General features: G+C 40.1%; 2 protein-coding genes across 2 annotated transcripts in view; one reads left to right on the top strand and one right to left on the bottom strand.

The window, feature by feature from the left end:
- Positions 1 to 409: 409 nt before the first annotated feature.
- LOC139742397 (dolichyl-diphosphooligosaccharide--protein glycosyltransferase subunit 1-like) lies at positions 410 to 13,249 on the top strand. Its single transcript, XM_071652971.1, has 12 exons — positions 410 to 734; positions 5,051 to 5,112; positions 5,628 to 5,826; positions 6,674 to 6,784; positions 7,171 to 7,377; positions 8,025 to 8,217; positions 8,699 to 8,798; positions 9,261 to 9,399; positions 10,016 to 10,135; positions 11,043 to 11,178; positions 12,071 to 12,180; positions 12,784 to 13,249. The coding sequence occupies exons 1-12, from the start codon at positions 498 to 500 to the stop codon at positions 12,964 to 12,966; spliced, it is 1,797 nt and encodes a 598-aa protein (XP_071509072.1). The 5' UTR covers positions 410 to 497; the 3' UTR covers positions 12,967 to 13,249.
- Positions 13,250 to 19,313: 6,064 nt separating this feature from the next.
- LOC139742372 (uncharacterized) overlaps positions 19,314 to 25,247 on the bottom strand; it is a 101,980-nt gene continuing 96,046 nt past the window's right edge. The window contains exon 4 of the mRNA XM_071652950.1: positions 19,314 to 21,621. Coding sequence (XP_071509051.1) covers positions 19,768 to 21,621 — 1,854 coding nt within the window. The 3' untranslated portion in view covers positions 19,314 to 19,767. The remainder of the gene's footprint in view (positions 21,622 to 25,247) is intronic.

Below are 25,247 nucleotides of genomic sequence, written 5' to 3' on the forward strand. Positions count from 1 at the left end.
GTCCCCGGATTTTTTTTTTTTTAAGGGGAGTTGCAACCCCCCCTAGATCCGCTTCTGGAAGGGATCTAGCAGGGAGGTGGCCCACCTCCCTGGATCTAGACATGTAAATGGGCTTTAAAAAAAAAAGAAAAAAAAAACTTTGTAGGAGCCAGCCAACAGGCCCTCGGATTAAAAAAGCTCTCAGGAGGAGCATTGGAGGAGCTGAGCACCGCAGCGCGCGGGTTCGCTAGTTCTCTCTCTAACCCGGAAGTGAATAAGATATCCCGTGCATGCTCGTGCATACGTGGCTTCCCTTGGCTTGCTCGCTTGAGCTCGGCAAACCGGCGAATGATCGACGATCCACGAATACTGTACGCGCAGTACAGTATAGGCAAACGTACAGTACAGTAAAAAGAGGCGAATCCTCTGCTGCTGACCTCTTCGTGCCCACTGAGGGACCTGGAGGAGATCTCAAAGCAATCCTTTTTCATCTTGCCGATTCCTCAAAAGAATCCAAGATGATTAGGTCATTTTTACTCATTTGTATTTTAGCTGTCTCTTTAGCAGCAAAACAAGAGACAGTCAATGCAGATTTGATAAATACGAAGGTTGAGAGGACAGTTGACATCGCATCACAACTTGTGAAGATATCGTCAGCAGTAACTGTTGAGAATGGTGGCAAAGCTCCAGCAGGATCTTTTCTTTTTGCTGTGGAAACCTCCCTCAATGAAAAGATGTCTTTTGTTGGAGCCACTGTAAGTACTTAAACAGGTTCTTCTCTTATTTCATGGTCCAAATCTATCTCTTTAATCAGTTTCTCATCCATTGACCTACATGAAATTACACGTATGGGACTAAGATGCTTGAATAATGTAGGGCGGCTGCGCTGCTGCCTTTCAAAGCTAGCCAAGCAAGCTAACGTTAAAGGTAAAGCCTCCCCTGGCCTTGACCGACAAGTCTGTCTAATTCCGCGAAAAGCTTCTCATAATAATGACATTTGCTGGGTCAGTTTTTCGCTTCTTTAGACAGACACCATTTAAACTAAAGGGATCACACAGTTTTGGTTGAGACCTAATTTCAGGGGTGGTATTCTGAGGTCGTAATTAAGTCTGTAATTAACTTCGTGATTAAGTCGTGAAGTTAATAGGCCCTTAATCATGGGCAAAATCGGTATTCTGAGGATGTAATTAAGGTATGATTAAGTCCCCTGTAATTATCTTAGGTCCCTCCCATCTAAATGTTATTCCATCCAATCAGACGCGTTGTTAGAAGCCAAAATGATGATTACACGCGCAAATATGCCCTCAATGCGCGCTCCTGCACGCCCCCTGTAATTACAACCCAAGAGCTCCGTGCGCACACTCCGGTATTTGATTACAACCCCTCACCTACGCACGCGAAGATCTCAACCTCTTTGCTCACAAAAAATGACAAAATTCCTCGAAGATCGGCTATATTTCTTTTTTTCTCTGAATTCTACGGATACCATGATAACAAGATTCAACCGCTCCTCGGTTACCGAAGACAGTAAGCATCGTTGTGGCAGAGAAAACACGATGTAATGCGTGATATCGGAGTAGTTAATGACACTCTTTGGTATCATTAAGTTTTCCATTAACTTTCATACTTAATTACACCCTTAGAATACCGATTCGTAATTAACTCTGTGATTAAGTCCTCTCCAGAGGTGCACGCGCATTGATACGCGCAAACGCGTAGGTCCTTCCCGCCAAAACGCTTGTTGCTATGGTAGTTAATATACCCCCTACTTAATCATGCTCTCAGAATACCAATTCGGTAATTAAGTGCTAATCAGACACTTAATTAGCTCTCAGAATACGGCCCCTGGTTTCTGAAATTTTTTTGGTGAGATAATGAGAAACCTCTTATGAAATATGAAAGAGCATGTAATTCTATAAGGAATTCAACGTTTATTTGATGAAAACTGGTTTTGAAATGGCTGAGATATCCAAAAAAGAGCGATTCTAATAAAGTGTGGGACCCACACTTTATCACGATACTAGCTTTGTTTTACTTTGTTTTTGGATGTTTCAGTCATTCCAAACCCGATTTTCACCAAATAAACTTTGAATTCCTCTTAAAATGGTATGCTCTGTACTGTATCATAAGTGTTTTCTTGGTATCTCGCAAAAAGTTAAAAGCCCAGTTCTCATCTCCACCAATACTGTACTATCCCTTTAATTGATACATACGCTATTATTGCATTGCGACGCCGATGGTTTGAACCGATTTTGGTTCAACGCAACTTCTACCCAGTTCCCCCTGCATAAAAATGGTTATTTTAATTTTTTTCCAGCTTGGTTTTCAAACCAATCTGGAAAAAATATATTCAGGATTAATCAGTAAACATTTTGACTAACCTCTTCCACTGTTTCCTCCTGTTTTCTGGTTATTTCCTCCACTTCTTTGCAGCACTCCCCAATTCATCGCAGCCTTCGTTTGAAAAAATGACCTCACGAACGTCTACGGCAAGCCAAATGCTCCATACAATCACTATATCGGCCATCGATACATTTACGTTTATTGACCAAAGTACTAGTAAGTTGTTCGAGCGCTAAATTTGAATTCGTAATATTGTGAATGAGCATTTGGCTTGCCATCTAGATGTTCGTGCAGTCATTTTTCAAATGAAGGCTGCGATGAATTGGGGAGCCGCAATAGCGTATATATCAATGGGGTCTGTCTAAAGAAGTGAAAAACTGACCCAGCAAATGTCATTATTATAAATGAGAAGTTTTTCGCGGAATTAGACAGACTTGTCGGTCAACCCCTGGCCTGGATCCTGATTCTGGAGGAAGCTTCCTGAAATCAAATGTTGAGTATCCTTTCATATTCTAACAGCATAAGCACATAAACGCCTTCCTGATTTGGGGACTTCTCGTCTTTTCTACTAGCTGGGATGCAAATGTTGATGTTGGGACTCGACTTCTGAAAGTTTGCTAACCATCCTAATGAGTAACGTTAAAACGTTTTCTTCTTGATGACAATTGCTCTTGAATCAAATTTTCCTGATTTTGATGTTATCATTAATGTGGTTACTGTAAAACGAGGAATGTTAGCGTGCATTTTAATTTCGCGAATTTCGCAACAGCCAAGATTCACAAAATTAGAAATACATGTGAAAGTTCTTGTCTACACTATCTCTATAGATCTAGTAGGTCTACTTTACACATTGAATGTTAGAGGCAAGTCGCGAAAATTTCATGCCGCGAAAAAGGCTGTGGGCTCCAATTTACGAAAATTTCATACCGCAAAAATATTGTGTTTTACAGTATGTAGAATGGTGAAGTTAGCAAGCTGCCCATATTTGACCATAACGCCATTCTAAAATCAAAATTTGACTGCTGGCTACAGGTGCTTTTTGTGTATGATCAAATTTGGGCACGGGAGGTCAAACTTTGTGGCAGTTTTTTGCAGAACCGTGTTCTGAATGAATGAACAAAATTGCCCCAGCAGCAAAAATAGGCACCCTGTCATGATAGGGATAACTGCTCTGGTATCTGTAGTAAATTTATTGAGTACTAACAAAATTAGAGTTCTACTGTACTGGAGAAAGTGGTATAAATCAGTGTAAATAAAAAAATAAAAAAATGTTTGCAGCCCTGACCCTGGCCCTGATGCCCCTGGGAAAGAAATAGATAATGAGCACAAGCAAAGCAAGTGTTACTGTGAGCTGCAGGGTGCTACATAACTTTTTTTTTTTTTTTTTTTTTGCCACTTGCCTGGTTAGGCAAGCAGATTTTCAAATTGTTGCAAAACACTTGCCCAAACATGAAATTTTACCAGCTCAAGAGAGTCCAAAAAATATAAGAAAATGGTGTAGAAAATCACTTGTAAGTCAAGGGCTTGATAAAACACAATCATATGAATAAGCAGCACACATTGATTCACATGCTTAAAACACATTGGAGTGACAAACTTGGTTCAATTGAGTGTTCACGTTGCATTGCATTACAGCTTCTTCACGTAAGTGTTGGAAAGTTGCTGAAATAAAATTAGAGTGCATTGCATCACTAAAGTCTAAACAGTCATCTTTGGGCTTCTGTATGATTGATCTGGGGGACTTGAAGGGGGGGGGGGGGGAAGTGATAAAAGTAGGCTTCAAAACTTTTTGCTTTCCCAATTTGGGCAAGCATTGTCTTCTCATTTTTCCAAAATATTTGCCCGGCTTAGATTTTTGCTTGCCCTAGGCAGTTGGGGAAAGTGCTTATGTAGCACCTTGATGTGAATCATCATACATTGTAGTTCATACTTGTATTGGTCAGTCTTCACTTTGAGTGTAATTAGAACTGGATTCTTGCTGACCTGCACCATCTTCCAGGGACAGCCCGACAGTGCAGATAGTGTTGGTGTACTGGTAGACCCCTAGCCAAGTGTTATTTAACTCATCCTACAGCTCTCTTTTGAGTCTGGAAAGGAAGAAATGTCCTATGTACCAAGAGATCCCAACTACCTGCACACATACTCTGTGACTGCTGTGGCCGTGGTGGTATTCTCACCAAACTTTGTCCACTTGCCCAACCTTTGGTTACATAAAATGATCCATTGCTTGGAATACAGGCAACTCTTGTTCAAAGCGAAAAACCTTGGGACAGGCAGTTTTCTCGCATTATATCAAAATTTTATTCTGGTGTATAAAGATGTATAGATGATAATTTTTGGACCTGAATTTTTACTTTGTTGCAATGAGACTTTCTTTATAACTGTGTGCGATAATAAGAGTGCACTGTATTATTTGTTGGAGACTTCATAACCTGCTGAGAAATGAATAAATACATGAAGAAATTAAACATTTAACCGTGCAATACTACATCTCTCCATTTTCTGTGACATCAGTTTCAAGTGTCAATGTTTATTCTTTTTTTCTTTTCTTTTCTATTTTGTTTATAGAAATTTACTTTCTCTTTTTGTTTCAAATGGAACATTTACTTTATTTAGGCCAGACTTGCTGGTGCTTGACTGCTTGCTGAGTGAGTGAGACAATGTATGAACAGAAAACTTTTTTTCAGTTGAACGTATGCCTTAGATTTATGAATTCTCTTTGTTACAGACTGGCTCAGGAGAAGATCAGGTTACTCTTGCTGTTGCTGCTGCTAGTGTCAAAGGTCAAGAGTAAGTATGAAAAGCAAAAAATCAGTGATACTTTGCATCTCATTTACAGTAGGTGTATCTCTTTTCTTTGGCAGCAATGTTATCTGCGAGCAAGGGTTCTACATTGCTAGAAATAGAATTGTAATTTTCTTTCACCCCATTTTTAAAAAAATTTTTATTCACAGCCAGCTTTGATTGTGATCTACGTAGATGTAGACCTGTTTGCCACATCATGATGTTGCCAAAAGAGATCTAAATCTGTTTAATTGTATCCTATGAGAGACAAAAGTTTTATTAAATGTCTTTGTTTTTAATATTGTATATAATTTTTCAATAAAACAGCATCAACATAATGATTGAATTGATTTTAGTGAGCAGTATTCTATATTCATTATCATTATTTTTTTTGTTTGTCAGCTAGTTTGATAGTTTCTTTCTCACAGCTGTCTTTTATGGACTGGCACAAGCTGAATGATTAGGAAATCACCTGATAATGAGCTATTGAACCTATGACCATCTGTCCACTTCTCTTTCAGGGGAGTACCGTTCTACAGTGTCAAGTTGGAAAACCCACTGCAGGCTGGTGGTACCATTGATGTCACCATAGAAACCATTTTTGCCCACTCCCTTCGACCGTACCCAGCCAGGATCACTCAGAGTGAGAAGCAGTATGTGGAGTTCATTGGCAATGTCTACCTCCTGTCACCGTACGCTACCAAAACACAGACAACTAAGGTAAAATATATTGGTCTTTACTGTCATACACATGAAAGCAAAGCAGATGTATGTAACGGTTTTGATACACGTACCTTTATCTGAATTTTGGTCCAGATTGTGATGTAATAGATTGATTCTGTAGTGTATTCAGATTTTATGCATACTCTGTTCCCAAAAATTGCCCTTAGCAACCACAAAGTTTGCCAGAGCCTTGCCCTACCTAGCAACAACTAAGTGAATTCCAGCCTATGGATCATAATAGGAGGGAGCAGGTGAATTAAATGTATCATTACTCGGCTGTAGGAAAAGAAACATCCATAAACTGTAAACAAAACAGAAACAGTCTATTAAAGCATTTATGCCATATCCAGTACACTTCTTTTTGGTCAGATGAGATCTTTTTGACTGAGAATCGACGTCTGCTGACTTCATGACATGAACTGTATGAATATTGTAGAAGTTGAACTGACCTATTTTTCACGAACTTTTTTATTTTTTTTTTATTTTGAGGGAATCAGCTTTGAATCATGAAAAATGACAACCCACAAAAATATCATTGAAAAAGAAAAGCCATGCTAGCGCTGGAGCACGCACAACTATTAACTACTGTGAATCTATCACGCTGCCTGGGCCATGATTACTAGACCCTTGCAACCATGAAATTAACAACATGCAAATATTTCTGACAAGTAGCAATTTACAAAAATATCTCTGTACACGTGAAAATTTCATCTCATGCAGATGTAATGTAAGAGTTTTCCAATTCGTCTGCCATCAGTTGATATATTTCCAGACTTTTTTAAGTCAGTCTTGTAGTTCTGCCCATCTGTGATGTGAGTTTCTGTGTTATATGTTTTTGTTCCAGGTGCTGATTTCCTCCAGTAATGTTGAATCTTTCAACAAGGTGAACCCAGTCTCTCACAGTGAAGACAGCATCACCTACGGTCCCTATGAAGATGTGGCACCAATGACTCGGGTGAGAGAGATGTTCAGTTTCTGTCAAAGAGTTGAATTACATTGGCCCTTTTGTATGATGTATCAGTGGGAAGGAATACATATCAATTTTGCTGCTGTGGTGTGTGCCCTTGGAGCCAATATTATCTTTTGTATTCTCTGAAAAAAAAAATATGATGTGCCACTTCTGTTAGGCAGGGGGGTGGGGATCTGATGGTGTTTATATGGATGGGATAAGATATATCTGGCAGTTGATTGCCACAGAGACCTTCCAGTTTGATGAAAGGTTGGTAAGCATTTACTTCCCGGATTGTGTCAAAGTTTTGTGTGTAGTGCCACTCTGTTAAAAAAAGAAAAATGCTCCTCCTCATTTCAAATCTTTGTCTTGTCCATCTCTTGATCCAACAGGAGGCCCTGAAGGTCCACTACGAGAATAACTCCCCTTTCCTGACGGTAACCACGATGACCCGCGTCATTGAGGTCTCCCACTGGGGCAACATTGCAGTGGAGGAGACAGTTGATGTCAGCCACACGGGGGCGCTGTTGAAGGGGTCGTTCTCCAGGTACGACTACCAGCGTACCCAGGACGGATATTCCTCCATCAAATCATACAAGGTGAGATGCTCCACTGGTGCTGTTTGTCATCTGCTCATTTTTAACCAGAATTCATTCTGACAAATCTACACCCCCCCCCCAAAAAAAAAAATAAATAAATAAAATTGTGAATTGATCTATATCTCTATGATCTTAAATGTGCAAATTTAAAATTGTTAGCAAGACTTAAATAGCAGCTAAACCCTACTTCTAGCATGTATCAAACATGTGTCGATATATCCTGCCAATAAATTCTTTTCTGCTTGTTGATATGATATTGATATTTTAATAGTGAATGGTGTTATTGTAATCTTCAACTTTTGTCTATTTTTGTCAGATTTGAAAGTATATAATATTCAGAGTATATTGAAGCATAATGCCTTAGGTGTCACTTTGTTCAAGCTCAAATAATGGATCTCTATAAAGTGGGTTAATATAGTGGCAGGAGATATCCAGAAAGCATGATCGTAATCATAGAACCTTTACCAGAGTGCTTTGCAGCAACAACTTATTGAATACATTAATATTGGAAGGAGTCACAATTTTAATTATAGCAGTGGTCAAGATCAACCATCATTGTATCATATGTAAACACATTAGTAAAGGCTACAGAGGAAGAGTATTTGGATTACTGTTAAATGTACGCTATTTTAATATTTGGTTATCAGACTGTCTTGCCCGCCGCTGCCCGTGATGTGTATTATCGTGATGAGATTGGCAACATCTCCACCAGCAACCTCATCGAGCATGACGATTACGTTGAGGTGGAGCTTCGACCCAGGTTCCCCCTCTTCGGTGGATGGAAGACCCATTACTACATGGGTTACAATCTTCCAAGCTACGAGTACCTCTACACCTCAGGTGAGTAGGTCTTGTCCCTGCCCCCTGATATGTTGTTTCATTACATTAGTATGTCCATTTCTGAGCTGTAGGAAAACTTTGGCAGTAGCCCAGAAAGGAAAATAAATTTCCTTGTAACTGTTCCCAAGAAAATGATACAGGGTAAATGAGTTTATACTCCAATTCTCAGGGTGTTCTTTTATTTGTTTTCCTTTTTTTTTTTTTTTTTTTTTTGGTAATTGTGAAGACAGAATTGGGGATTTGTGTAGAATGTCATGCAGTCTGCAGTCTATAGTAATTTCAATTAAACAAATTATATCCTAGGAGTGTTTACTGATGTCTTGACAAAAAATTGATGTCACTTTTCATGTGTTTTGAACTCGCGACAAAATGTCATACAAGTAACAGACATGCCTAGGAGGAACCAACTCCAGTTTGGTTAATAGTCTGCTGTGAAAGGTTACAGTGTATATCAATTTTTTTCATTTTCCTGTTGGCATAGGTGACAACTACATCCTAAAGATGCGCTTCTTGGACCACATCTATGACGATATGAATGTGGATGAACTGATAGTGAAGATAATCCTCCCAGAGGGATCAAAGTAAGTAGGATCTATGTTATCCACATCCTGTGTGAATTTTCCTTTTCTTTTCGTTTGCTTTATTGTCTTGTCCATTCCTTGTCTATTTTTTCAAGAATTTTACTGTTGAAGAATAGAGGAGTTTTTTGTCTTGAGCTACAAGTGTTAATGTGTTTGATTAGGCCGCCAGAATCTATTACATCAGTTATGTTTGGTGATTTGGTGATATATATATTATATGAGACAGTCTATGCCATTGATGTCTGTGTTCATTGTACAAGAAATTGGTTTTTGGTTTAGTAATTAATGATTATGTGTTCTATGTGTTCCCATATATTTGAATATCAAACCGGAATCAGTTACATCAGATATATTTGATGGTTTGATGCAAGACGCCTCTATTCGTGATGTCCTTATTTTTAGCATAAGAAATGTCCTAATTGTTTGATAATGAATAATTATGTGTTCTATGTCTGCCCATAGGAACATCAAACTGGAAACCCCATACCCAGTGAAGCGAGCTGCTGATGAGAAACACTACACCTACCTGGACACCATTGGACGCCCTGTCGTCGTTGCCTCCAAGAGGAACTTGGTGGAGCAGCACATTGCAGACTTTGAGGTAAATCACAATATACCTTGATAAATACTAGTTCATCACTGGTCATTTGCTGTTTGCAGTATAATTGTTACATATGCTGAGAAAGTTGCAAATGACCATGCTGTGACCTGGGGCACTGGTTCCAAGGGTCCTGTCACGGAGTTGAGATCCCATGGGGCAATAATATCAACACTGCCCCAAGTAAAACAAGGCTATATCAATTCTATAAACTAAATGTACTTAGAAGAAATTTTACTTGGTAGATCATGATTGCGCTAGTGTGCACTCATATCAGATGCTGTCGTAGATGTCAACATTGCGATGGCATCGGATAAGAGTTGCCTGCTTTGCAATGGCAGCCAAGCATTAACAGTACATGTTAACACGTCTGTGTATATATATCATGTACATACAAAGAGAGGGCGGTTTAGTATAACGAGGTGGTTTGGGACAGTGGGGCTGCAGCTGCAGGCAATATCATTTATATTTGCCCCAGATTTCGACCAATCAGAATCAAGGATTCGTCAAATAAGATACCATTATATATAGGCAAGTATTGACCATGAACCGACCTACTGATTGGTCATGTAATGCTGATGTTCATTGTGATCTCCTCCTCCTCCTCCCCCTCCCACAGCTCCACTACACTTTCCAGAAGTTGCTTCTCCTCCAAGAGCCACTCCTGGTGGTCGGAGCATTCTACCTCCTCTTTGTCACCATCATCATCCTCGTCCGCCTGGACTTCTCCATCTCCAAGGTAAGTGACCGATGTTTGATCAGGGAGCTGCAAGTGCTCGTGTGGATGTTTGCAGAAAGACTTTTTAGAGCACATATATTGTATTGTGACAGGAAAGAGATTTGATTTTGACGTAGCAGACTTGTAGATTGGATTGAACAATTGTTAAAGAAAGTTTGAAGTGTGTAATGCTAGATATTATCCATAAACAATGTTGTAAATGTTTCAAATTTTATTACATTATAATGTGTCCTGTGATCTTGCTTGTATCATAGTTGGATAAACAGGGGCAACAAGCATTTGAATTTTTCCTTATCCACATGAGATGACAGCTGGCAGTTATCTGTCACATAGGGTGCGTTCGAGTGCTGCCCTAAAGCGTACTGTACCGTACTGTACCCGCGCCAGAGGAGCGCTCGAACGCTCCTAAAGTGTACCATACTGTACTGTACTGAGCCAAAAGTGGACCACTTCCCAATGTGCTCCAAAAGCGTACCAAAGCGTACCAAAAGTTCATTGTAAAGCATGCGCGTATCATGTGCATATGTCACAATGCAAAAACATCATTGTCTTTGTTCGGGACAGGTGCAAGTAGTTCAAGCACAAGGTGGATGACATTCTTGCTACAAACATGCATGACCTTTTCTAAAAATAACTCGTGAGGTACGCTTTCTCCACAGAGCGCTCAAACGCTCCAAAACTGGCACAGTTCGGTACGGTACGCTTTGGTTTAGTTCGCTTTGGTTCGCTTTAGAGCGCTCGAACGCACCCATAGAATAATAGAGTGGAAGATATGGTAGATTTGATGCAAAGCTCTGCAGAGAATGCTATGGCTGTGATGGGGAAAGTAATTTTTGGTTTCCAGCACTAATCTGTCTTACCCTTGCATCCCCCCCCCCCCCCCCCCCCCCCCCCCCCCCGCACTCAGGATGAAGTGTCTGAGTCCCGCCTGAAGGTGGCCAGTCTCGTTGAGGAAGTGGCTTCCCAGCAGACCAAGCGCGGCCGCCTCACCAAACGCTATGAGGACGCCATCAGCAAATTCAAGTCCACCAAGGACAACAACAGTGAGCACTTTTCTCTTTTTCCATTTCAATTGCAAAATAAGAAATAAAAAAAGATTATCTTCATATACTGTCCTGGTGAAGTTTTCAAAACAGGCCATACATATCCTATTCATGTACTGTGATGTTAAGAAAATGTACCTCAGGGTTCCATGTCATGTTACAAATAATCAACTTGCGCAAATAGGTAATTACCGTATAATGGCTATAGGGTACTGTTCCAGGTGATATGTCTTATGATATTATTTAGACTTAAAATATCTCTTATGATATTATTTTGACTTAAAATAATGAGTTTGAAATGTTTCTGTTGTCCATCTTTCTGTGTTGTACAACATTTTGTAAAATATGGCCTGTTTTCTTGAGAGCACCTATCATTGATCAATTTGATGATAATGATGCATCAAGGGTTTATTGTTCATATGAGAGTGACGTAATTATAATACATGTTTGTTTTCATAATTCATGGTGGTAACACTCATGCGTGTTAGCTTTTTAATGCATATTGTAATGATTTATCTCGTAAATCATTTTAATATTTTGTTGAATGATAATGATGTTGAATTGTGTTCTGTTGTGTGCAATATTCATATTAAAATTAAAAGAACTGTTCATTTTTTGCAAGATGTTTTAACTTTATCACAATATATTGTATTTGATATGTCCACATCTTGTTTATGATGCGTGTCATGTGATTTTATGAATTTATTTCCGTCTAAATCTTTTTTTTTTTGTATTATTAAGTCTTGAAATGAAATAAGTCTAGGCTTAGTGAGCAATGAATTAGAATTGAATTGAGAATTGAAATTCTAAGACCAGTCATTTACATCATGTGTCCTGTGAGACCGGGTGCCAGATTCAAATCATTCTCTATCCCATTGCTCTCCATTCTCAGCTTTCCGCGCCACCTTGAAGAAGCTGGACGGTGAACACCGCGCTGCCACTGATGCCGTCAAAGAGGTTCTGTCCTCCATCAACAAAGAGAGTGCTGAGGTTGGAGATAAGGTACGTTTGCATAGTGTAGACAGGTCTTAGTATATACACCATATGTTTAGCGAGTCTAATTTTTTGTGAATCAGGATTGCCCAACAATTCTACAAGTGCTTAAATTTGCTATTGCGGAGCACAGTAATGAATGGAGAAATGTATGCATGCACGTTGCATTCATGTCGGGATCAAAGAAGTTTTTTTGTGGGTGTTCTTAAATTTGCAAAATAGCACACTATTTGAGAAATTTATGAAAAAAAAAAACCCAAAACAAATTGTGAAATACATGTACACAGGTGTATGTGGTGTATTCTTTAGATATGCATGTAGCAAGTGTAAAGTATGTGAACTGCAATGTGGCAAGCAAAAAGGACTTCTATAGGAATGTGGCAAGCAACAAGGACTTCGATAGGCATGTGGCAAGAATAAAGTGTAAGAACACAATCAGTGTGCAAACATAGGATGATATTTGTCATTGTGTCTCCATGGAATTATATGTGATGAAACATACTTCACGTGAGTGCTACTTAATCAGTGTTCTTTGTCAGCAATAATGGAAAAACAGAAAAACCAGAGATATTGAATGCTGTTTCGGTATGCCTCCCACATGTTGCTCTGCAGGTCGGGGAAATCCAGAAGCTGAGTCGCCAGCACAAGGAGCTGATCCAATCGGCCATCACCAACGCCGAAAAGGTCGTAGCCGGAAAATTCACCAAGGGTCAGTACGTGGACGTGGACAAGGCCACGACGGCTAAACGCAACGAGCTGGAGGCAAAGATTGAGTCCATCCTCGCAAGTCTTTGAAATTTGAAATATCACTGTAGATTGGCACACTGTTAGAGATTTTAGGATAATACTGAAAAAAAAGCAACAATTTTCTTTCTTGATTAGAAACAGACTCATACTAAAAGAGACAGAAAAGTCAAGCAGCATGTAGATGTACAGTTTGATGTCAGGGTTTGTTTGGTATTAAAAAAAAAAATCTGCTTCTTCCTCACCCTCTGCATTTTTAAGTTTTAGTAGTGTAGTTAAGTTTCTTATGTCAGCTGTGAAAAGTGCAAGGCCAGAATTGTAGGTTCGTCTTTATCTTTTGCTCTGCATTATGAGAAAGGCATGATGTATCACAAAGTTGCACTGTTTATTACACACCTCTATCATGTCACTATGTATGTTTTCTTAATATAACAAAAGTTTGCATCTGACAAGTTTCATGCATGGTGCAGGATGACCATAGAACTTGGTTTCTGCTTGACAGGACTTGTGCTCCTGTTTTCAGAGGAAATTAGAAATATTCAAAGCTCATTTTGAAAATCAAGACCTTGAAGTGCTTGAGACGGAGTCATACGCATACAGTTAAAACCTGTGTGTAATGGTCATGAAGGTAGTCAGTGGAAAAATTATCACATTTGGCCACTGTAGAGTGGACATCAGCATGCAGTTATAGTTATGATAATATAATTATTGTAATATCAATGCTTCTGTGTGGGATATTTGAGAGGAGAGGGACTTCTTAAAAAAGGTATTAGCTTGGGCAAATTTGGGTATGCCGGTGATAATGAACGTATCATAAATATATTTAAATCTTTTCAAAAGATGTGAGGACTGAATAAAAAGAAGAAAACATTCCAAAGTGTAACTAATTCACCAAGAGCCAGTTTACGCAAGTGATATGATTTGGCGTGTGCCTTCACTTCCCCTGTGATATCATTTGACAATAAAATTTGAGTATGAAACGTTAAATCTGTTTTCTCAGCTGCCTCTTGTAAATTAAATTATTTTGATGGTGTGTGTTTGCAATGAATGCAAGTATGAATGTAGTGGACAAGCCACGATTTTCACTAATGACATTGCTTAATTGTTTTTCTCATGCATGGTTATACATGTGCAAAGTTTGAATGTGAGATTTCATCGTTCTGTACAAACTTCAAAAACACACAAACAGAAAAGGCAAGAATATTGCATGATTGCAGACAAGTTTTAAACATGACACACAGTAGTTCAGGAGAAAGGCCAAAATGTTAGGAAACTACTGTTGTCATGACTACCCCTTTGATACAATGTATGTGAAATGCATGCCTTCATTGAAGGTGAATCTGAATAGTAAATCCAGTGACGAATAAGGCAGTGAAACAAAACAAGAAATGAATAAAATCGTTACATTTTTAATTGCCTTAAACTGAGCTGAGACAATATATTTGCACATTGTACATTTGTACAGTATGTCCCCCCCCAAAAAAAAAAAACACACCAAAAAACAAAATACAAAGAAAAAAAAACAAATACCATCAGATTTCCGCATTGAAAACTTTCAATATGATTAACTTACTGAATGCTACTTCAGGGACTACACATAAAACATCTTACCTATATTTTGTAGAAAACCCCATTCAAATTGGTTATGTGGTCACAGAAAAATGTGGAAATGTGTAAAGCATGTCATGGGTTTTTTTCTTCCAAGTTTAGCTCTTGAATGCTCTTGGAACTACAGTGTACATATTAATGTGTGACCACAATGAACAGAACTTGGAGGGAAGTGATTCTTGACATGCTCTACAAAGATCCTCATTTCTCTTTGACCGCTGAAGCAATTCGGATGGGGTTTTCTGTAAGATGTGGGTAATAAGTTAGAGTTTCATACCCTGAAATTGTATTTGGATTGATTCACTGTTTTTTAAAGTTATCGTTGCGGAGGGTCCTGTTTTTGTTGTTGTTGTTGTTGTTGTTGTTTTTGTTTTTTTTTTGGGGGGGCACACAGTATAGTTACACAAATTTTCCACATGTGTAATTTTTATACATTGCTTAAAGGAAACTTGCAACTGGTCGTGTTGTGTGGAAAACTAACAGGGAGAATTGGCCAGTCATGTACGTCCCTAGCAAGTTAAGCCTCCCCTATGAGCCTGTCTTGTGTTTCAAACAATCACAATTTTTTTTAATCTGATTACTCATTTTCCTGCTTTATTGTCCTCCATTTGTTATGTTCACATGCATATACAGCTGTATATATATATATATATATATATATATATATATATATATATATATATATATATATATATTTATATATATTTATATATATATATGTACATGTATATATATAATACAATGTATACATAAATATTTATGTCTGTGGGTGATGTACTTGATTGTATTTTTTACACATGATGAGGTACAAGTACAACATAAATTGGAGCAAAACAATGCAATTGATATTCAAAACATTCTGTATTTCATCGTAGAAATCATGGCCATATATACAAGCAAACACAAATCTAATGCACGTACAACAGGGAGCAAGAAGTCAACTCTCAAAATAAATAACAAGTTCTATCCCACCAAATCGAATGCGGTTGTAAAAATGCTAAGGCCTGTGCAGTCCGTAAGTCTAAACACAAAATGCCCAAACCCCTTTGAGTATGAATGAGCATACAATTCTGACGATGTAGAAATGATGTTGAACGCAAATCCCTTAGCAAAAAGGACACACTGCAATACACACTGCAATGAATTTCTAAGGCAGGTCTGTGATTGCTTATAGGAAAGGGTATTTGATTCGATTGAAATACTTTTTCTCTGATGAAATTTTAGTGCTGGGTTTCAGATTTTATATCGTTGTCAGTTCGCCGATTGCGCGCAAAAAGCCCGTGGGAGAAGCGTTTCCCTGATGCTCCAAGGATGCATATAGCACCGGCGATTTTCTTCGGTCTCCCAGTCCGGGGTCGAATAGCCATCGCCTTCAAGTGCATAGATGAAATATTTCCCCTGATGACATCTCCACCAGTCGGAGGATATCGCATTATCCTCGGCCGCTGGAAGTCCATCGGTAGCTTGGAATTTGAGGAGAGGATTCACAGACCACATCGTCTCTATCGCCTTTTTGTTTCGTCTTGTTTTTGTGTTTTCTTTTTTTTTTCTCAATGACACACAGAAAATTCATTTACGCTCTACATACACAAACACACCACTAGTCCCTGGACTCCAGCGACGTTTCTCCTATTTATTACATTCCTGACGGACAGCCCTAGATGGATTCAATTCCAGCACTTTAACACATTCATGATTGTCACTTGTGGAACAATCAATGCATGTATAATAAGGCAACTGGTGCTCAGATTTCCCACACGCATGATAGAAAAGAATAAAGCATATATCACAACGTACCCTCGAATGACAAGAAGAGTTATTATTAACATACAGCAATGCAAGTGGGTCAAGTTTCTCGTAAGCGAGACTCCAAGCAAATAGACTAGAAATTAAGGTCGACTGCTCTTGTTTGTTAGGTGGTGGTGTTTTTCTTTCGGGGGGGGGGGGGGGTACATGAAAAAAAGTGTAAAAACATTCATGATTTCACCTCCCTGGTTCGATGATATCAAAAATTCAAGAGAAGTTTACTTCTTTCGGAGAAGATTAAAAAAAAAAACTCCAAGTGATTACAATTCAAGATCCTGCCGAAGTGTGCAGCGTGAAATGATGTCGCACTTTCGGTGCATTCATACTACAGAGGCCCCAAAGAACGCTAAATCATAATCGAAGGCACGTGCTAAATCACTTCAAACCCATTGGCATCAAAACAGTATGTTCACGGAATAGCTTGAGCGATATTCACTCGGATTTAATTTCTGCATTAAAGTTTGTAGACAGCTATTCTTTCTCTTTACTGTTGTCGGACGTATGTGTGTCAATCCCGCATTCCTTTTAACTTTTCTTATATTGCTCATTCATCGTTAGGCAAGAAATTGCGTTCATAATTCTGACATTTTTTTCTTTCTATTTTTTACCCCAAGTCGTAATGCATTCTTCTCTTCAAGCTTATACTTGACCGCATATGACATCATCGCCACAGTATACACCGACTGTTCACTAATTTGTGTTGAACAGAATTTATCAACCAGCCTACGTTCGAGTTTTTATGAAAGACCAAAAATAGAACAAAACACGTCATAATAACTCTGAAACAAAACAAACCGACCTAATAGACAACGTAGGCAAGTTAGCGAGCGAATGGTGTTCAAATTCTGTCCATTATTTACACAAACAAGCTAGATAAAATAGATTTACAATAAACTGAAACAAATAGACAATCTGATTCTGTTGTACTACATAACAGACGATTGCCCTGGGTTTTTTTCTTCCTCTCAACCAGTGTGCAAGCAAATTATATAAGAAAAAATCAACATCTATAACACTTCTATTTATTCTGTCTACGCGACGTAATATTGACAACTTATACCAACAGTATATCCATATATAACTCTTTCATCTAATCAACTATTGCAGAACTATCAATAATGAATAGCAGATATCACTCCAGATACATTATCTTCCACACAGTATTCGGTTAAATTTGGAATAAAAAAAAAATCCGAGATGTTAGCATATTCGGAGCAACTGAAATTCGATTACTAGAAGAACTGCATTGTGAAGACACTGGAAACTTTAGAAAGACATTTAATCACAATATTCAGTTTTTCAGTTTACAAAAATTACCTTACTATCTGTAAATGCTGGGAATAACATCAGCATGTCAATGACATGGAATTGTTAACGATAATAATGTGTTGTGAATAGCACAGCATGATCAGCATAATACACGAACGGAAATCCTTTTCTTCATGCACCGGACAAGACAAACCAATAATGGGGCAAACGCTATATTCCAGATATCAATTTCCCCTACACACTCTTGGAATTGTTACTCTCGAAAGTAACTAATCTGAACACAACATATCTACGCAATCTTATAATCAACCCGATCTTGGGTAGAAATCAAAGATTTGCCGGCTCTTCATCATCAGTTGTATTATACGCATTCGTATCCATCGCCGATATACTAGTACACGTCGATGATTACAGTTTGATCATGAAGAGCAAATACAGCCGTCTTCACACAGACTCTCAGTCAATATTGACTGATCTAGAAACCAGATTCGAACAAAGGTCACGCTAATACGCACATAACACTCGACCCGATGCGTGTAATGGAATCGGTCCACACGCCTCCAACACCACCACGTCCTCTCATCTGGACTAGCTTGTGCAACATCCTTAAAAGTAATGCATTTCATTAGAGTTTTGATCGTGTTGTTCATCAAAAAGATGAGAAGGGATCTAACCTTTGTTTTTCTTTTGATTTTCGATGCACACGACATTGTAACTAATTGTGCATGCTCATGTGTTTTCATAGACTTTGAAAACATTCGGCTAATATTTGGGCCTACATAGAACTGCTGCGCGCTCCCGCTCAAACAACTGTCAAAGAAATCTCCTTCCTATCTATGAGAATAATAATAATAGTAATAAACTCTCAAACATTATTCCCATCATCAGAAAAGGAAATCTAGACAGGATGCAAAGTCTTTGGGTAAAGTTGCCACATACAAACTTCAAATTTCAGTCATTTTATTCAGCTAAGTGAACTACCGGAAGACATTCATCATCCATATCGGGAATACCACCACTGAATACAGCTGATATGGCTACCGGTTCGACATTCATTCCTCATTTTAGGAACGAATAAAACCCGATAGGTAGCATCATCGTTACTCTGTGGTGTGTGTGTGTGTGTGTGTGTGTGTGTGTGTGTGTGTGTGTGTTATTAGAGGCTCTTCGGAAATCTGTACAAACCACACGCAAAAGAGCATTTCGTTCATTTCGTTTGAATTTAGTCATTCTACGATTTGCATTTCTACTTAGACAACCAAGGGCTAGGTAACGCCATACTGAAGAAAAAAAAAAAACTAACAGAAGAAGCAGAACCCACCAACTTCGCGCCTTCTCCAAAGTTGCATCATCTGCTTCTCTAAACAGATGTCATATTGTGCATTGCACTGATTCGTCCATTCCAGATTACATTGTTATTCAGACCATGATTACACTGGTTGAGCTGGTGCAGAGAAAAATAGCACTTGCACAACAAAACACATACCGCACGTTGAGATACAATCGTCACCTACAGCGTATTCCATCATCCTGCCCCTAAATAGAAAGACCAACTTTCCCCTCATAACATACCTTAAAATATTGACTGACAATATTCATGAGAAAATTTGAAAAGTTCTCGAGTATTATATTGACCAAGTTGTGACAAAGGCCACGTGCGATGTTCCATCGTGACGGGCAAAATATGCCTTCTGCCCATGTCGCTTTCCCACCTGTCCATGAAACCATGACAACGACAGACAGATAGAGAGAGAGAGAGAGAGAGGGGGGGGGGGGGGAGCTCTGCAACACTAGTAACCTTGACGTGAACAGAATTCCCCATTGTTGTATAGTCAATGGGCCATCACGCTACCTTGGCAAGTCACACCAGAATGCCTTCTTATAGCCACGAGGGCACTCTTTTTTCAAGACCATGCGTATTCTCAGACCATGCGCATTCCCACCAAAATTGAATTACACGTGACAAATCTGAAGTTTGAAAAATTACATCTGGGTTTGGCAGTGAAAATTGATTGCAAACTTCTAGTCTTATTTTTCCCTAGAAAATCTAGACAACAGTCTGCCAGTCGCGTGACCAACCACAAGCACCAATACGCAGACAAATTTAAGTTAAGGGCTGCGACACTTTATGAGTCCATACCCTGAAACTATACTTTGTATCACATTTGCCTACAGGCTAGTTTCCACCACCCCCATCCGCTGTCGCTCACTTATACTAGGTATGGACCATCGCTTGGGTGGGTCATCTTTTCTCTCAACGTTCAGCTCCTTCACGTCCTTGCCGTCGATCTGCTCAACGCTGCCGTTGGTTATTGTCTTCTGCTCCAGGAGGTACTCCTTTTCCACCGTGGGCGCCATCTTGACGGCGGCTTTAGGAGCAGGCAGGGGCTCGTAGATGGTGTTCTGGTTGAGACTGCCCGTGGAGGCTTGCATGTTTGGCTGAGAGGCAGACAGGCCAGCGTTCCACGTCATGCGGCCAGTCTCCGGCGTTGTGGGAAGCTCGGAGGGCGGTACTTGCTGCTCAGATGGCTGCAATTCAGAAGGCGTTTCAGACGAGTGCTCCTGCTGTTCAGCACGCGATGGTGGTTGGTGGTGATTTGGCTGCTGCTGAGGTTGACGGGGTCTTGTTGGTGTAGTCGGCGTCGATTTCGACGTACGCACTGCGTGCTTTGGGACGACGCGTTCAGGACTACTGGGTGTTGACTTCGCGCGTGCAACCACTTCGTTCGTATTTGTAGTTTCCTGCGACGACGAATTCACGGGTAAATTGTTTCCCGCGCTTGAGACATGATGCAAACTGTTGTCAGACGAAGATCTATGTGCCGCACCATTTCGCGGTACGGGTAGACTAGTCGGCCAGTTTGGGTTGCGCTGACTGGGCCCACCTGCTGACGTCGGCACCTGTGGGGCGTGAGCGGTAGGAGGCTTAGAGGCTGCTTCAGGCACGGGTGATCTCCGATTGGCGATCGAGTCGGGAACTGGTGTATACACGAACCCCTTTTCGACAGTCGGGGACGCACTTTGCCCTCCGGGGCTATGCAAAGTACTACCGTTCAATGGAGGATACAGCGAGTTGGCCTGTGAGCTGGCCAATACATTGCTGCTTGGCGTTGACGTCTTCGTTTCTTTTTCAGAAGAGTTCGAGTCGGGCGATGATATATTGGGACTACTTGCTGATTGCTGGATGTTGGGTTGAAATCCGTTAGCTACACCTGAGTTCGGCATGAGGTATCCATTGGCCAGTTGCTGGTGTTCCACTGAGGTCTGGTGATTAGAAACCTGCCCGTTGAGATCTCCCGTTGACTTGGAACTCGCTGGAGGGGGAGGGGATAGCTCATTCGGCCAGCTCAGGCGGTGTGTTGCGGCCGCGGACCGCTGTGGCTGCTGCACCGATAGATGATTCACTCTTTGCTGCGATGTGTTCACGGGGGGTCGTGTCATCCTAGCGAGAGCAAACCCTCTTGACGAGCCGCCGTTGCCCAACTTAGACATCACCATTGAGGGCGCTGTGTTGGGAACAGATGCCATTCTGTTGTTTGGCTTAGTGGCTGCAACCTGTTGCTGCTCTTCAGCCTCCTTCCCGCTATCCGAACTCTGCGCAGGTACGTCTACATTCCTGGATGATGTCTCCGAAGCCTCCCTGGAGATCATGGCCGGGGTGATGTTGATTCCCGTGAAGGAGAACCGTTTGAAGGCAGTGTCGTTGGAGTTAAGGGCGGCCAACCGCTGCTGGTCCGTTACCATTGCCATTCCGGCGGAACTCGCCATGGGTGGTGTTATCGGCGACTGCGGGCTCGCTGCCGTCGTCCCGCCCGGCGCGTAGGTGAACTGCCTCGTGACGACAAGATCGGTAGCCACCGGTGAATAGGCCCTGGGTGGAGGACGAGGGGGAGGTCCTCGCATACCGCGGGGTCTAGGCACTGGAGGCTGAGCTGGCAGGGTCGGTGACGAGGAGTTGGAAGCCGGTCGAGCTGACGGGGTGTGAGTGGGGAGCTGTCGTCCAAGAGTTGCTGTAGACTCACCCTATGAAATGGAAAGAGCAAGAGCAGTCATCAGACAAGAAATATTCTTGACACTGTATTCCACACATTAAGCCATGTTATCAGAAACAGCCTCGTAGGATGTTCGATTAATTTCGTTCTCAAAATCTCAGTGCTTTTGTCAAAGTGTTGCGTACAAAGTACCTCCATTTTACATTCTTTATCAGTGGAAACGAATGAACAACAAAATTACCTGAATGCTACTTGTAATTCCTCACTTCAAAGCTTCACTTTTACAAAGAATTAAAATTTCGTGAAATCAACCAAATGTAACCTGCAACGGACGGCATTTTCGTCAAGCAAAAAAAAAAAATTTAGTAAGTGCAGTCAAACAGTGCATTATAAGTGATGGCTTTGTGATGGGCGTACCAATAATACTCGCCCAGCATCCCGTACAGAATGATCATTGCAAACACGATTCATGTTTAATTGGAATAATGACTCGTTCTCTTGAACAGTCCATTGTATACTATTAGCTGCAGTATTACTAACTGCTACGGTTACAGGATAACGGCGTTAAGCATTTCACACTCTTTAGACTGTCAGTGGCAGCCATGATGGTTTTCAGGATAACATGCCGATGACGTGGAATTATAATGTGATGATGCGTGTACAGAACAAGGATGCATGCTGCCAAGGGCGTACAATAAAGTGATAACCGCTGGTTACTGGATGGGGCTCACACATGAGATATGCGATTATATATAAATGTTGATGGCATGAAAGTATGGATGCTTTTGGGTACAAAAGGCTAGACGTTTAAGGGAATTATGAGAGTGCGCATGAGTGAAAGATGAACACATCAATACCAAAAATGACGTGAAGTTACATAAGCTGGTTAAGTAATGATCTGAAAAAGAAGAATCTGCTTTGATCCTCTAACTCCCATTAGCCTGAGTTCAAAATCGAGTATGCCTCATTATTTCAGTTCTTTTCTCTTCCTCGTATACATCTACGAGCGGACATTTTTGTGATTTGGTTTTTTATTGCCAGCCATGAAACATTAAAAAAAAAAAAATAGGTCAATCTTCACGCGAGCTGAATAGTAAACACACGCTTGAAGTTCGCCCATAAAGTTATATTCCAATTTGCAGGGTATGAACACCTTTGCGCAAAGTGGCAGTTATGCGTAATGATTATGTCGCATTAGTATACCAATTTAAAAAAAAGACTGATTTACTAGTCTACAGACTTACGCGTTAAATATCCATTTTGTTGACAAGTTAGCTAAAATCGTCTCACTGCGGAGAGAACGTTAAAAGCTTATTTCCTCACAAAATGTTCATCGACAAATCGGTGAGAATGACCAAAAAAAAAAAGTTTAGAGCGGAATGTTTCGGGGGCAAAAACCATCACAAGAAGTAAATGAAAGCCTGAGAGAGAGAGGGGGGGGGGGGGGGGGTGGGGAGGGGGAGACGGGATCGACACCTTTCATTTCATTAATTTTCAGACGTTGCTTGTTATCGTGGATCAACAAAACAGGTCATTATGAACAATACTGAGAGTTGACGATAGGCTAGTTCACAACCCGAGCCAAGTATATATTTGCCCGTGACTTCTCAGATGTACCATGAATGTTGTTTGATTATGGCTATTGATTATGGCTTTGTCTGCGGGTTTTAGTAAGTCTGTTGTTTAGTTGTTTTGATAACGGAATGACGCTGTTAGATTGTCGGTGTATTAGTCGAGTCCGTTGTTTTGTTAGCGTACAATGAGAACTGATTTTAAAAAAAGGAACATGTCAGAGTATTTGTTTTCCGGAACAAATCCCAGGATTATGTGAATACCACACAGGATACATAACGGGGTGATAAAAGGCGTAAAATATTGCTGACGTCTGCAACCATGAAAAAGACTTTGTCATTTTTTTTATTCCATACACTAATAAGCGGGTTGCTGTGAAAGACTTGCTGCTGCAACCATCTCATCAACTGCTCTGCGTCTTCTGGGGGTGGAGATATTGGCAGAGGCGGGGCCAATGGTTCCTCTTGTCGTGGCGGAGGGGACGGGAGAGGCGGCGGAGGAGCAAGCGGCGGATCGGGTGAAAGCACGAAGTCTCTATTCATCTATACATCGTATACAGGGGGCGGAGGGAATCGTTGGATATCACATTTCATTCGTCTCCGATTCTAATACGTTGTTATTGGACAAGAAGGCACCGACAAAAGCGACGAATCTCCGCTTATGTACGTTCGCTTTATAAAGACGTAGATTTGTGCCTGTGTAAACCCTTACCAATTACGCCCTGAAGTCTACGTGTGATTTTGCCACGGAAAAATCCAGAAATCCAACAATGCATGTGGATTGAGTACATGCAGCAATATCAGTAGAACACATCAGACAAAATTTTAGGGGAATCGAGCTATCCGTTCAAAAATTATGAAGTTTTATACTTTTGATGCAGCCATCGCTGGATGAGAATATTATTACAGTTTGTGACGTCACGAATGAAGAACGATATAAATGATAGGCCTACATAAAGAAAATCCGCACTATTTCATTTTTTTCAATGAAAAATGATTATTCTCTCGAATTGTTATTGACATAAAGGATAGTATTATTCTCCCTACTTTCTGAAAGAGTTAAAGGAAACCCAAACCCAAATATAGATTCGGATTGAGTAAAAGTAGAAGTATTAGTAGAATATATCATTAACTTGAAGTTTGAGGAAAATCAGACAGTTGATTCAAAAGTTATGAATTTTTACAGTTTCAGTACAGTCGCTGCTGGATAAGGAGACTACTACAGTTCATGACGTCATTGTGGACCACAATATAAAGAAAGTATTAACAATGGAGAATTCTACAAAATTTGAATCTTTTCATGGAAAGTACACATTCTATTGACTTGCTACTGACACAAGTTAAAGGTAATATCATTCCCTCTACTTTCTGAAAGAGGTAAGCAAAGTGCTTTTTCATAATGCTAGAAAATTGAAAATAATAACTGTATGTTGAATTTTCTTTATATTTGCTATATATTGCTGTCCATCGTTATGTAATGTATTAGTCTCCTTGTCCAGAATTGACGGAACCGAAACTTTAAAAATTCATAGCTTTTTGAACGGAATGTCCAATTTTCCTCAAACTTTCATTGATGAGTTCAACTAATACTGCTGCCTTCGCTCAATCCACATTGATGTGTTTTTTTTTTACATTCAGGGCTCTTCCGTTATGCTAGAAAAGTGGAAATATGTTGACTTTTCCTTGCATTTTTTATTATTTGTTCTTCACGTGATGTCATAAACTGTAGTAGTCTTCTCATCCAGCGATGACTGCACCAAAATGTTTACAGTTCATAACTTCTGATAATAGTCCTCCTGAAGTTCTACTAGTTTACCAAACTTCGACCTAATCAGGACAGTCTATAATATGTTGAATTTCACCCCAGAACTCTATATTATACACAAACGCCTCGGGTGATGAGAAATGAGGGTATAATTATTATGCTCTTTCTACATTCCTGCTTCGAATACCATGCACGGCCTCCACGAAAAGAGCCTTCTTAATCATGAACGTGACAAACAGACGTGATGAATCGAATGTAACGACATTATGATATACCCTACACTAAAAATTCAGAACCTTGCCTCACTGGGGACACGAGGCA

This window comes from Diadema antillarum, unplaced genomic scaffold (assembly GCF_040938485.1).
Source record: "Diadema antillarum isolate AM-2024a unplaced genomic scaffold, OU_Dant_1.0 seq00000998_RagTag, whole genome shotgun sequence".
In the NCBI taxonomy this organism is placed as follows: Eukaryota; Metazoa; Echinodermata; class Echinoidea; order Diadematoida; family Diadematidae; genus Diadema; species Diadema antillarum.